The sequence below is a fragment of the Sardina pilchardus genome, chromosome 16 (assembly GCF_963854185.1).
Source record: "Sardina pilchardus chromosome 16, fSarPil1.1, whole genome shotgun sequence".
Classification (NCBI taxonomy): Eukaryota; Metazoa; Chordata; class Actinopteri; order Clupeiformes; family Clupeidae; genus Sardina; species Sardina pilchardus.
In genome coordinates this window covers 18466504-18479200 of record NC_085009.1, presented here as the reverse complement: position 1 = coordinate 18479200, position 12697 = coordinate 18466504, and the positions used below count along the sequence as shown (strand labels likewise).

The 12697-nt window shown below is 41.5% G+C and overlaps 1 protein-coding gene across 1 annotated transcript; it reads right to left on the bottom strand.

The window, feature by feature from the left end:
- Window positions 1-3309: 3309 nt before the first annotated feature.
- Window positions 3310-12567, bottom strand: zgc:92594 (uncharacterized protein LOC436996 homolog). Its single transcript, XM_062516909.1, has 7 exons — window positions 12443-12567; window positions 8258-9097; window positions 7539-7634; window positions 6523-6771; window positions 5446-5468; window positions 4661-4806; window positions 3310-4063 (listed from the first exon to the last, which is right to left on the bottom strand). Exons 1-7 carry the CDS (start codon window positions 12443-12445, stop codon window positions 3780-3782), a joined length of 1641 nt encoding a protein of 546 aa, XP_062372893.1. The 5' UTR covers window positions 12446-12567; the 3' UTR covers window positions 3310-3779.
- Between the last annotated feature and the right edge of the window lie 130 nt (window positions 12568-12697).

Genomic DNA, 12697 nt, shown 5'->3' with positions numbered 1-12697 from the left:
ACCATGTCACACTATACGACGTCATACGACTCCCGACAAATTTCTGACAAGCCAGTCTTTTTGTCGGGCTGCTTTAGAACGTCTAGAACGACAAATCGCAAGTCGTGAAGCATGTCACATTATAAGATTCACTCCGCGTTCGATGTCGTGCCTGACCATTTGAAATCGGATATGACGCCGTAAACTTGTCGGTCACGACAAATTCGACCCAAAATCAGGCGGAAATCGTGTAGTCTGCACAGGCCATAAGGCGGCCTTCTTTCACCTCTGTATCGTTGCCCACCTCTGACCCCCCCTCTGTGATAATGATGCACATGCAGACTTTGGTTCACTCTTTCATTATGTCCCGTCTAGATTACTGCAGCTCACTTTCCCTTGAGTCATATTATATTGGACAATCCTTTACAGTATGTGTTTGTGCTCTGGGTGTAACGTACACTATACAGTAGGTACTCCTCAGTTTGTTTGTTTGATATAATAAAGCCTTACTTGTTCTGAACTTTGCCTTTTATAACGTCCTGTGGAGAAGTTGAATGTCCCACAGATGTCTTGGTCACTTCCCACATTTTTTTCTATCATTTTCTGACCGTAGTAGTAGGCATGATCTTGATGTGCCCTTTTAAATTGTGACAGTAATAGTAGTCACATTGTTATCCACTCTTCAAGTATCATGTTTACATTCTTGTTTGAATATAAAATTACCATATTTGCCATATAAGGCATTCAAAAAAACACATAGTTTGTTGCTTTGGACTAGGAGACAGATGGCAGAAGACAAAGTATCCAGTAAGTTTGTTTCCTATAGTTTGAATGCTTGATTTGATATGGTGTTCATATTGACTTCCAGTGTGGCATACAACAAATAATCATTTGTCTTGTTATACAGTAAAAAATCAGCTATATTTTCTGTCTAAGCTATTTTACTTATCTCTTTTAGGGGACAAAGAGTCCTTCAGTTATGAGACAGGAGAAAGACATACGAGCTTTGGTTACACACCTGTTGGAACGGGGAGAAGACATGAAATACAGCTTCACAGATCAAACTGAAAACAACGATACCTGGCGGAACCTGGGCCACACATTGAACACCGTATTGAAACTGTTGAAAAAGTTGCTGAAGACAATCAGGCCGGACCCAGATGAGCCACTGTGTAACTGTGTAACACTGGGTTTAATTTATGACCTTTGTATTTGTTTATTATGTCTATCTGAGGACCAAGAACAGCAATAATTAATAACACAATTTTGCAAATACCTTTTCTTCTAATCAGATGAGTCATGCATTAATAAGAACCCGTTTAGTTAATAGCTTTAGCAACATCTATTGTAGAAAATGATAACAAATTAGTGAAACTTTTTTTCTTTTATGTACTGTTGCATTACATCTCTGAAGGTTTGATTGAAATATCTAAAAAAGCCTGCAGTGTGCCGTGTTGCTACCGCACATCACTGGAAAAGCCTAAGTTAAATGACATTACATTGAAAACAAGTTGACTTTGGTGTAATTTTGTCATCAAAGTTTGACAACAAAATCGTCTCCCCAACAGACAGAGATGAGGTAGATGCCAAAGCAGTGGCAATTAGGAAGTCTGAGCATTATTCTGATACAGTATATACTTTATATATCAGATGAAAAACCCTCTAAAGCCGTCTGACCACTTGTCTTTTATTGAGCCTATAAATCGATATTTTTTAAGCATTAAGAGGGTGGTATTTAGGGGGTTGTGAAGTGAAATTATTTGATTAACGTATTGTGTGGATTAAAGAAACAGTATGTGGAGAGCGTTCACTCACCATTGATATTTTTGATGGAGGTGACATTTGGAGGGTTTTGCACCTCTTCATATATACACACTATATTGTATTTGCTCACCTGCCTTGACTCACATGAACTTCAGTCACATGCCTTAATCCATAGGGTTCAATATGACGTCGGTCCATCCTATAAAGATATATATCATGTATGTATGTACAGTGGGGAGCATATGCACATGTATTTATGTGTATAACAAAAAAATTTTCTGAGAGCAATACAATTTTCTAGAAATAAAAAACACTTTCAGCCATGACTGTTGTAAAGGGCTTTGTATTTGCTTTGTTTTGAGCAACTTACCAGCTCAAAGTTTCGTTTGTAGTCCCCTGTACGTAGTCTCTTCTGCAGCACCAGGCAGCTCTGGATCGTCGACTGCCTCCCCAGGGCTGATTCTCAGTGATCTGGTGCACGCAAGAGTTCAGTATGATGAGAGGCAAGCCATTGATACCAGACACACAGAATTTTGAAAATAATCACACTTTACTTGCTGTGGAAAAAGGGATTCTATGAGGTCCTCAAGGAGGTGGATCCTCACCTTGTAGAACGTCTGTAAAACTCTGTAAAACATGATGTAGAGAACAAAAGATCATGACATGGAAAGTAAACATCTCATATTCACAGTATTTGAAACTGTTGTCATCTGACATTGTTCAAGCAATGAAATGATGACTATGTCACTGATAATGTGAGAATAAAGATGTTTTTGAAAATTGGATTCCAAGTCTTATTCTATACTTTACTTACTTTCCTAACTCTACTAACTCTAGTTATAAAAGTGTTTCAAATGACTACATGCAAGCCCATATCTACCATTAAGGACACACCAATGTCACGTCCTCTATATTTTTACCTCAGGTTTCGTTTAATTTACTACGTGGAGAAAAAGAGCTGACGAGACCAATATCCCTGCAAATTCAGCGTGACATTACATATACTGTAGTTGCAGTTACAAACTCACTTCTCAAAAAGAGAGCCGAGTACTAGTAGGGGTGTGATCCACTGCCACCAAGACGAACAAGTCTCTGCTGCAGATTCTGAGAAAGGAAGGGGGCAGAGGCTCAAGAAATATAGCTACTAGGATAACCACATTACCAGACTTGAGCTCCTCAAGTTTCTGTACTAGGGAGATACCTGGCAAACTTGATCAGGACTGAAAGAAACTATGCAAGCCTTCTCAATTCACAATGATAATCATTGAGTGTAAAACTGCTTCTCCGTATTTGTTTTGTTTTCTGCTTTACTTACAGTAATGTGGAGTTAGATGCAAATCTGTTGAAAAATATGTAAATGTCTTTGTACTGTATATGTGATAAAAAAAATAAAAGCAAATCAATCACACAATTGACAAAATATTCCATGCATACGAGATACATAATCTAGATAATGGAGGTTACCTTGTTAACCTTTTTAAAACGTTTTTTAGCAGAGTGATGAATGAGTCTAAGTCACCTCCTGCAAACACACAGTGCAACCATGAACAAAGATTCAAACTCATAAACAATACTGTATTCTTTATTACTGTGTTTTAACAAAAGTGGCATCATATAACAATAGATAATAGAACAATAGAGCAACAATAGATAACATCTCAAAAAATATAATTTTAAAAGATTAATATACAAAAAAAATGTTCCCCAGATTTTCAAAAATATTTATCAAAAAAATAATATCTATATTGAATATTCACCTCTTTTAACCTTAAGACAAATATCTGCATTTTATGCATATGAATAACATGGCCATAGTCTGCAACTTCATTAGTCTCATTTAACATACATACTGATACATTTCCTATGGATCAATGCTTAACAATTGGTACAATTAACCAACATTTTCAACAGATTTCAAAGTAAACTTAGGAACCCTGTTAAATGCTACACAGAATATGGCCATCAATTGTCTAGAATAGTAATCACATATTATGTATGTAAACAGACATGAAGATAGGTTTACACATATGGCCAGGTTAATCGGATGAGGAATCGTCATCCGCCTCTTCCTCATCAATGTTACCCTCCTCCTCCTCCTCTTCTTCTTCCTCTTCCTCTGGGCTGTAGGAGTCATCAATTGATCCACTGTGGTCTCCATCATCTTCCTCCTCTTCCTCTTCCTCCTCTGTACTGGACTCGTCATCTTCCTCAACATCGCTATCGCTGAAGTGATGCTCTTCAAAATCATCCTCGTTGTCTTCGTCTTCATTGTCATTCTCACTGTGGTAGTTTTCCCCCTGTTCCTCTTCATGCATGGAACCTGGGGAAATCCAAGGCAAGGCAAGGAAGGGCATTTTATGCAATGTACTGTACAGCGCATGTCAAACACCAAGGCAATTCAATGTTCTTTCCACAGACAAAACACAACAGGACACCAAAAAGCTTAAGGGGAAAAGCCATAAGCTTTTAGTCATACAGCCCAAAAGTAAATGCATTAGATCAGATTAGGAGAGAGCAACTGAAAATAATTTTGGTTTAAATCTTGATTTAAAACTGACAGCAGTTGAACATTCTTCATGTTGTATCAGCAGTGGTCCCAATCAGGTCCCAACCCATTTAGTGATTGAGAACAAGTAGCAATGACTTTAAAAACAAATTGCAGGTCAGGTCAGTTCTTTTTTATTTTTTATTTTTAATTCCATTCCTATTATAGGAAAAGCCATGAATTCAAAAGGCAGACAGAGACATTTCTCAGACACTAAAGTGTGTAAGCAAACAAACAACCTCCAACAAAGAGCATACAGAGGGGGAAGGGAGTACTACAGTAGGTTTGGGCTTACGTTTACAAACTTGTACCAATTTGTTTGCCTCCTAATACGACATCACCACAACAACCAGTAGGTAAATATATACTCACAGACGGTGTCGATGAAGTTATTGCCGTGCTGTCGCAGCGACATCAGAAAGTCCTCCATCTTGTTCTCCATGCTCATGGCGAGCGCTTCGGTGTCCACGCCGCAGAAGTCCGGGGTGTACAGCGGCCTCCTCAAGAGACGCCGCATCCTGCAGTGGACACGGAGATTTAAAATATCGTAATAATAATTATAAACAATTAAATAAAATATGAAAACACTATATGTTAAACAGAACATGCAGAACTGTTCTGGGAGAAATCCAGGAACGCATGGCAGCGATGAAGCTGGCAAGGTAGGTAATTCAGAGCACAGGTGGAAAAGTCCGGCTCCAGAAGCAAAGGTCTTATTATGTATCCACCTAAAGCCATCTTTACACCAGAATACTTTGACGATGATTTGAGAAAGATTCTTGAAAGACTAGTCTTTAGAGTAAACCTTAAAGGGGAGCATTAGTTAAAAGATAATGTTTCAATAATCTTTCCTATTCCTAAATCTCGTCAATGACTTAGTGTATGGGTAACATTACTTGTGAACCAACAATGAAGTCTACAAAATGTATCCTCCCTCTCTTTAGTATTTTACAAGCTGCAAATCAGAGTCTTTCAGAATTTCCAACTAGAGTTACGGCCAAAGTCATTAACTGGTCTACCAAATTAATAGACTGCGACCTGTGTAAAAGCGCATGCGCTCTACATACAACACATACAGTAATTTCCTGTGTATTAGCCGCATTGTGTATAAGCCGCAGGACAGTAGGGACAGGAAAGTGGCTAGGTGAGATGCTTACCTTTTCCCTGTTGTGTGATACTCCTAGAGGTAAAAAAAAAAAAAAATGTGAGTTTTGTGGAAAGAAATGGATTGATTGAGGCTTTCAAATATGACATAACCATCAATAGATTCAAGCTGGCAATTACAAAACATGATTATGACAGTTAAAACAGTGTTGTCTTATGGATACAAGGCCACAACAATACAAAACGTTAAAATTTTTGGTGTTTCTGAGTGGACTGCACCTTTATGTAGGCTATAGGTTACATAGTCTTAGGCTTAGTCTGAATCACCTAGAATGTTGCGAGTGATTCTTTTATGTAGATGGAGAAAGAGAAAGAGAGGGGCCGAGAGGATTTGATGCAATTTACTCTCAAACACAATTTCAAGATGATCTGGGCTGCTGTGTCTTCAAAAAATGTGCAACTGAAAGTCATTACATTGCATGTGATATTATTGATCACGTGAATATCTCGCGGTGGTGCTCAGTCTAACCAAGACAGAGACGTTAACACCTTCTGAGTTTCAGAGGGGGTACGTGATGCACACATGATATGACCACACAAGAAAGGAACTATGTGGAATACTGTAGGTTTCGAGTTGTCCAATTGCAGCCACTTTTGCATTCACTTGTACAGTGCACAAAGTCAGAGTGTCCTCTCGTGGTAAAATGTGCTATTACATGGCATTTCAAGAAAGCCGGCCCGTTGCAATTGTTGTGCATGATAACTTCAGAGAATATCTGGACATTACGTCAAAACAGTTGTTTCCTCACATTCTGTTGCCATTTCTAGGTCATTTGAGGGTTTTTTTTAAACCTAAAAATACACCATAGTTCTTCTAAGCATCTTATTCTTTGTATTTAAGTTTTTATTGGGAGATGATGATGATGCTTATGACACGTGTGAGTTGTCAAGACACATTTGGTGGATGCCATTTTAGACCAATAAAATATATTAAGCCTTGTCCTTTTAACAAGCTATGTATGTTAAGAAAACTTAACATAACATACATACTTAAGGTACTCATAAGTACACGCTCACACAAACGCACTCCCACAAACACACCTACACACAACAATTACACTCACACACACCTTGAGGAAGGTGAAAGGGTCGCTCTCGTCCATCAGGCCCTGGAGGTTGCGCTGGACTCCCAGCAGGCTCTCCTGGTCGCGAGCGATGCGTCCGCGGGCATGCTGCACCTCAGACTGGGGGGCACTGCCCGTGGCGGCGCCGCAGTGGGCCGAGGTGCACTCCCGCAGAGCGGTCAGGAGCCCCGCCACCTGCACGTTCAGCACGTCCCCCAGCACCGCCACCCGCTGGTCCGTATCGTCCAGGAACGCCTGCAGTGGGGAGACACGACATTCCGGGAAAATGAACATTAACAAAAACAAAAATGTAGTTACCCGTAATTTCCCGACTATAAGCTGCGGCTTATACATTGATTTTGCAACATTTCTTCAGCTATGAGGTTAATACAGGGGGGCAGTTAATATGGTGTTAATATGGTTTTGTTTCTTTTTAACTTGCATAAAACACTGTCCTGCAGGAAATTACTGTAGTTGTACAAATCTCTGACCATGGTGTAACAATGCATTGCACTTGGCTGCTCTACCTCAATATGAAACTGTATTTTGAAATCGAAATCGAAACCTCTTGTCATGATGTGAGCAGACAGGCTGCTAATCACTGAAAAACAGCTTGCAGTTAAATGCAATTTGGACACCAATCTATTGACCTTCTTGCAAAAACTGTCATGCAGCATAAAGCTCCTGGGTTGCCGCCCATGTTGATACCAGTCCTGACCTTTGACATTCTGCATTCATTATCATTTTATCGTGTACAGCAAGGCCACTCTCTTTAGATTGCAGCAAAGAGCAAAGAGCAACAGAAGCAGGACACAGACAAAGCAGTGGTTTTGACTGCAAGCTGACCTTCCCCTCACGAATAACATGTCATTAACTGAAAATAAGTAAACAGAAAAGAGAACCAAAAGCAGAAGCATCTTACACAACTTCAATCATGTTTGCCCTGCTGAACCAGCAGTAAGTGTGTGTCTCTCTCTGTGTGTGTGTGTGTGTGTGTGTACGTGGCATTTAGTATACTTTACCTTGTTTTTCCGTTCTTGATCATTATGGTCCTGCAATGTTTTTTCAACTTTACTAATCTTCCTGGTGACTCTTTGGAGTTGCTTTTGTAATGTGAACTATGGGACAGAGAGGGGGGGGGGTAGAGAGAGTGGTCATAATGACAGTCCCCAGTGTTTTGAAATGATCACATGACATACTGACAATGGGCAATGCTTCACCACAGTTCTAGACTCTAGAGACTAGAAGTTTGAATACAATAATACAATGGGGTCTTTCATTTCAATCTTATGTATGCTGTTCTCTAAATACCAGGAGATCACCCAATAAGTCTATATGAAAACAAGCATAATCATTTTCTAGTAGTTATATTTTGTCACATTTAATAAGCTAATAATACAGACTAATAGAGAATGAACAATCTATAGGAAGTGTGTGACATAATTAGTCATACTTTTACAGCACTTGTTACAGTGACAGTGTGAGTAATATTATTAAGCAATATTAATAATATTAAGCAATATTAGCCTAATGGAGCAATCAGGAATTTTGGTATGAAAATCTAGAAGATAACAAGTTTTGTATAAAAACAAAAAGTGAGAAATTCCTGCATAATGGAGCATTAAACTATTCATTAATGTAGAATAACTGATAGCTAACCCTCACTGTAGTAGCTTACACAGCAAGACAGTGTAGGTAACCTTGGTTAACTTGGTCCCATCCTGAGCCTTTCGGGCCTTACCTTCATGTCCTTCACGGTGTCCTTGAGGGTCTTGATGGTATGGCCGCTGTGCTCGCCGACGACGATGCAGGAGCTGCACAAGCACACGTGCTCCTCCATGCAGTAGTAGCGGAAGGCCTCCTCGTGCTTCGGGCATCGGCGGACGCGCAGGTCGGCGTGCGGCTCCACCAGCGTGTGCCCGCGGAAGGCCGGCAGCTCCAGGTGCGGCCGCAGGTGCTCCACGCACATGGACACCTCGCACTTCAGGCACATCTTGACCGCCAGCCCAGCTGTGGCGCAAGAGGAAGAGGAGGAGGGAGAGACGGAAGGGGAAGAGGAGGAGGAGGAGGAGGAAGGTGGGGAGGAGGAGGAAGACACATCTGACGGGCACGCGTCCCGCGAGCCGCCGGCGCTGGCGTCCGAGGGCTGGGGGCAGAAGTCGCAGTGCATGGGAGTGCTGGCGCGGCCTGGCCTCGCGCTCCGGGCCACAGCGTCGCCGCCGCCACCGCCGCTCGTGCTCGCGCCCTGCTGGGCGGCCGCCCCGTGCTGGTCCCTCTTCTGCCGGTAGCCGTCGGCGATGTTGGCCAGCTTGAAGTTGCGCTGCACGCCGGCCGAGCCGCGGTGCTGCTTGCGGCACTCCGGGCAGCGGATACGGCCTGGCAGAACCGAGGAGGAGGAGGAGGAAGACAGGGAGCCTCTTAGGCTACTGCGGCCGCTGCCCCCGCCGAGGCGCTGCAGGCACGGCAAGCAGAAGTTGTGGCCGCAGGGCAGCTGGTGGGGGTCACGGAACAGGTCCAAGCAGACAGGGCACGTCAGCTCATCCTCCAGGATACTGGAAGAGTCTTCCTGCCACAGCGCCATCTAGGGGTGGGGGGGGAAGGCAGATGAGGAGTGCGTAACTTTAAGTGCGTGCGTGCGTGCGTGCGTGCGTGTTATTAGTCATTCTGTGTCAAATCAGATTATGCTGAGATAGATGCATATTGCCATGAATATGTATTGTATTTGCAGACAAAAGAATTATTAAGGTGAATACAACAAAATGAGTTTATGAGACCCTCAATACCACCAGATTTGTATGGCTATGTGCACTTCCTTACTAGCTTACCTTGACATCGCTGTCAAAAAGCGTGAAGTAAATGTTTCAGCAGGTGATTTATCTCAATGCATGCAGTCAGTGTGTTAACGTTTATACATGCATGTTCCAAAAACACTTGAATGAGTTTAATTCATGGAAACTTGCTTTAATTAATATTAGCCAATAACTTAAAATGAATTTACACAGAGGATTAAATATCAAGATTCTACTGTCTGTAGAGAGGGGCCTTATGAACACAACAAGTGTTTGCAGTCAGAGAGATGTTAGCCTGTCCCTCAGCTATTTATTCTTCACAACTCAGGTTTTCACTAACCTCAGTCTATCCATCAGCTATTTATTTTACATAACTCAGGGTTTTTAATAACCAGCAGTCTGTCTGTCAGTTCATTATTTCGCTGAATGCAGTCTGCCAGTTGAAGAATATGGCAGTTGCGGACAGTTATTGGGTTGGGTTGTGACCGTAGCTTCACGGGTATATTTGGTTAACAAGAAAATTAAGCAAAGAGGGCAAAAGTTTATCTGAGGATAGAAAGGTTTCCATGACAACACCCAAAAACACTTTGTAAGGTGGATTGATGTCATATCCCTTATTGGTTTGCTAAGATGTCAGTCATCTACTGAGAAGGATGAACCCCTATTCTGATTGAATTGTTACATATAGGAAATAGGAGGACCTTTAACCCCTTGTGAGGATAAAGCTCCGACCGCAGATTTTGCGGAGATCTTAAATTGGGTTAAATATTCTGCAGAATATACATTCACTCTACTGCTCAATGTTGCATTGGCTTAGACTTAGTCGGGCTTTGTCAATTTGTGAGGTACTGTATGCATTTTTTCTTCAGCTTCAGCTGTACGAAAACATGTGCTCACCGAAAATCCTTCCTTTCTTAATTTGTTCAGCCACTGCACAGGCTGGAGCTTTTAGAAAAAAGGTGGTATAACTACAGTAAAATCACTTATAACTTATTGGCAGAGCAGTGCTCCTAACTGTGCATTCAGACCAAAACCGTCAAAAGCGTCAAAGTCGCTGGTGAAGCTCAGAGCCCGACGCTCAACTCAGTTCAGCGCTGAAAGCGTCAAAGCCATGACGTGAAACATTCGGACAAACCACAAGCAGCAATCATGCAAGTTTGACATTCAGATTAGTTGACGCCGAGCCGTGTCATAGCTAATTACCATAAAATTAACTGAGGCTCAACTTTTTTTTGACGCCCGTGAAGCTCATGAAGCCACACTCACGCCCAGAACACTTTTGACGCCGGCAACGCCGACTCTCCATAGAAAATGAATGATTTCCGGCGCTCTTGACGCTTTTGACGGTCTTGGTGTGAACGCACAGTTAGAGCTGCCTACAGACTCGTATCTCTTAAGTTTTTGGTACAGCACTCGTCTTCAAACGTGTATTGACAGCCATTAGCCTGGGCATACCCGTACGACCTTTCGGCAAATTTGGGAATTACTCTGCAGGTCAGTCTGGCCAAGAGGCCATTGACAACCATTTCCAATGTCCCTAACACACAGGCACGCTAATCCGGCATGAACCTGTATTTCTTTGGAATTAAGTAAACAACTGCATTTAAAACTTAGGTTAACAAGATTGCAACACTGTAGAAATGATTTGGTAAGAGTTTAATGCACCAATTTTGGCTTAATTTCATTACTAGTTACGCCCCTACTGGAATTCATAATTAACCAATCAAGTGTCAATTAACGTTTTCCATACCCACTCCCAACTGTACAATTGTGAGGGTCTGGGTGTTCTCAGGTTAGACAGCCAAGAACAGGAAACTGGTTTACCGAAATCAAGCAAGTGTGTTTTATATATCTAGGGCCTTTTAAAATGAAATGAATGTGCATGCAGTAGAAACTTTTTACAGTCCAGTCATACTGAGAACATATCTGACTTCCCCTCTACACTACAAAGTTTGGCCAGGCTAGTAATAATACATGTCAAGATATTAATGCTCAAATATGGCCTCCATAATAGGAATTTCTGAGAGTGTAAAATGATATAAAATCAATCAAAAATCAAAGATACAAATACATCAAATGTATGACAACATTGGAATACAACATAAATAGGCTATTTTACAGGCCTTAGACTTAGAATTTAAATATTATCTACACAGTGCAGCAACCATTTTCCTGAATTGTGTCTGATTTGACACAATGGGCACACTTCATCAAGACTGTATCAGTCTTGAAAGATTGCTGTGAATGATAGGCCTACGTATATGCCATTTATTTTAAATACATTTCTGAGAGGCAGAATGAGTGCGTTGGTAAGCAATGGACCTGTTCAGAATAATCCAGAAATATCCCTGTTGTTTTCATATTGGCACAAAGAGAGGGAACCTGACACCTGACCCTACACCTAACAAAAACTGCCTTCCCCTCTCTGACATGTAGGCCAAACTAACTACACTAGAACACACGTAGCCCACTGCACTCAGTTACAAATGCAATACCAGGTTATATTTAGAGTAAACAGTTCTTCTTTGAGCCATTTCTAGAATTTGCCATCTAGACTGTGTGAAGAACTTTGTCCTTTCGTTTTGGCCTCTTCCGCTACGCCCCACATCACAGATGTAAAAACGAAACTATGACAGTACTATTAAACTATTAATTTGAACAATATTGAGGAAGGTTTTGATCATCGCAATAATTACCCTCTAGTCTTGAATTTAAAAAATGTATAACAACGGTAGACGCATTAAAGTGAAGAATGACATAGGTCGTGCCGCTTCAGTACACCAGCTATGCATGAGTTAGCAACAGGTAGCTAACTAAGAGGAGCCATGTTTACCTATTTTGACACTAATGTTATACAATCAAAAGGTGTAACGCCACACACACGCGATTATAAGAGGCTCTATAATCTAAACAACTGACAAAGCGAGGCAAACTGACATCATATGACTCAGTCAGCTGATGAGTGCCCTATTCGCTCAGTACAATTTCTAAGTATATGACAACTTCATTGCTACTGAACACTAGCCTGTAACGGTACAATTAGGTAGAGACTATCCTACAATTATGCAACTCGCGTAGCAAGTCTATTATTAGATGGGATAACCTTATCTTGCTAACGCAGTCTACACATCACTCACCATTATCTCTTCCCAGAGAACAAACGTGTTGGCTTCACTTTGGGCGCACGCATCAGATGTTATCCGGTACTTGGTACATTTAAGTTATGATTCTGAGAGCAGCACGCCGCACGCACCTGTGTGAATGAACCACCATCACTTTAAGTAGCTAATATGTCATCACGCAAAGCACGTAATGCGCAATGCGTCAACATACCCCGCCACGCACAAATTTGTAAAACAGCAGCACGGCCGAGGCGACGAGGGCGCTGAGTA

Coding starts and splice junctions, on each gene's coding strand:
- zgc:92594 (XM_062516909.1), bottom strand. Junction 6,772..7,538: donor ATCAAGAACGGAAAAACAAG/GTAAAGTATACT, acceptor TCCCCACTGCAG/GCGTTCCTGGACGATACGGA. Junction 4,064..4,660: donor TAACTTCATCGACACCGTCT/GTGAGTATATAT, acceptor GGATTTCCCCAG/GTTCCATGCATGAAGAGGAA.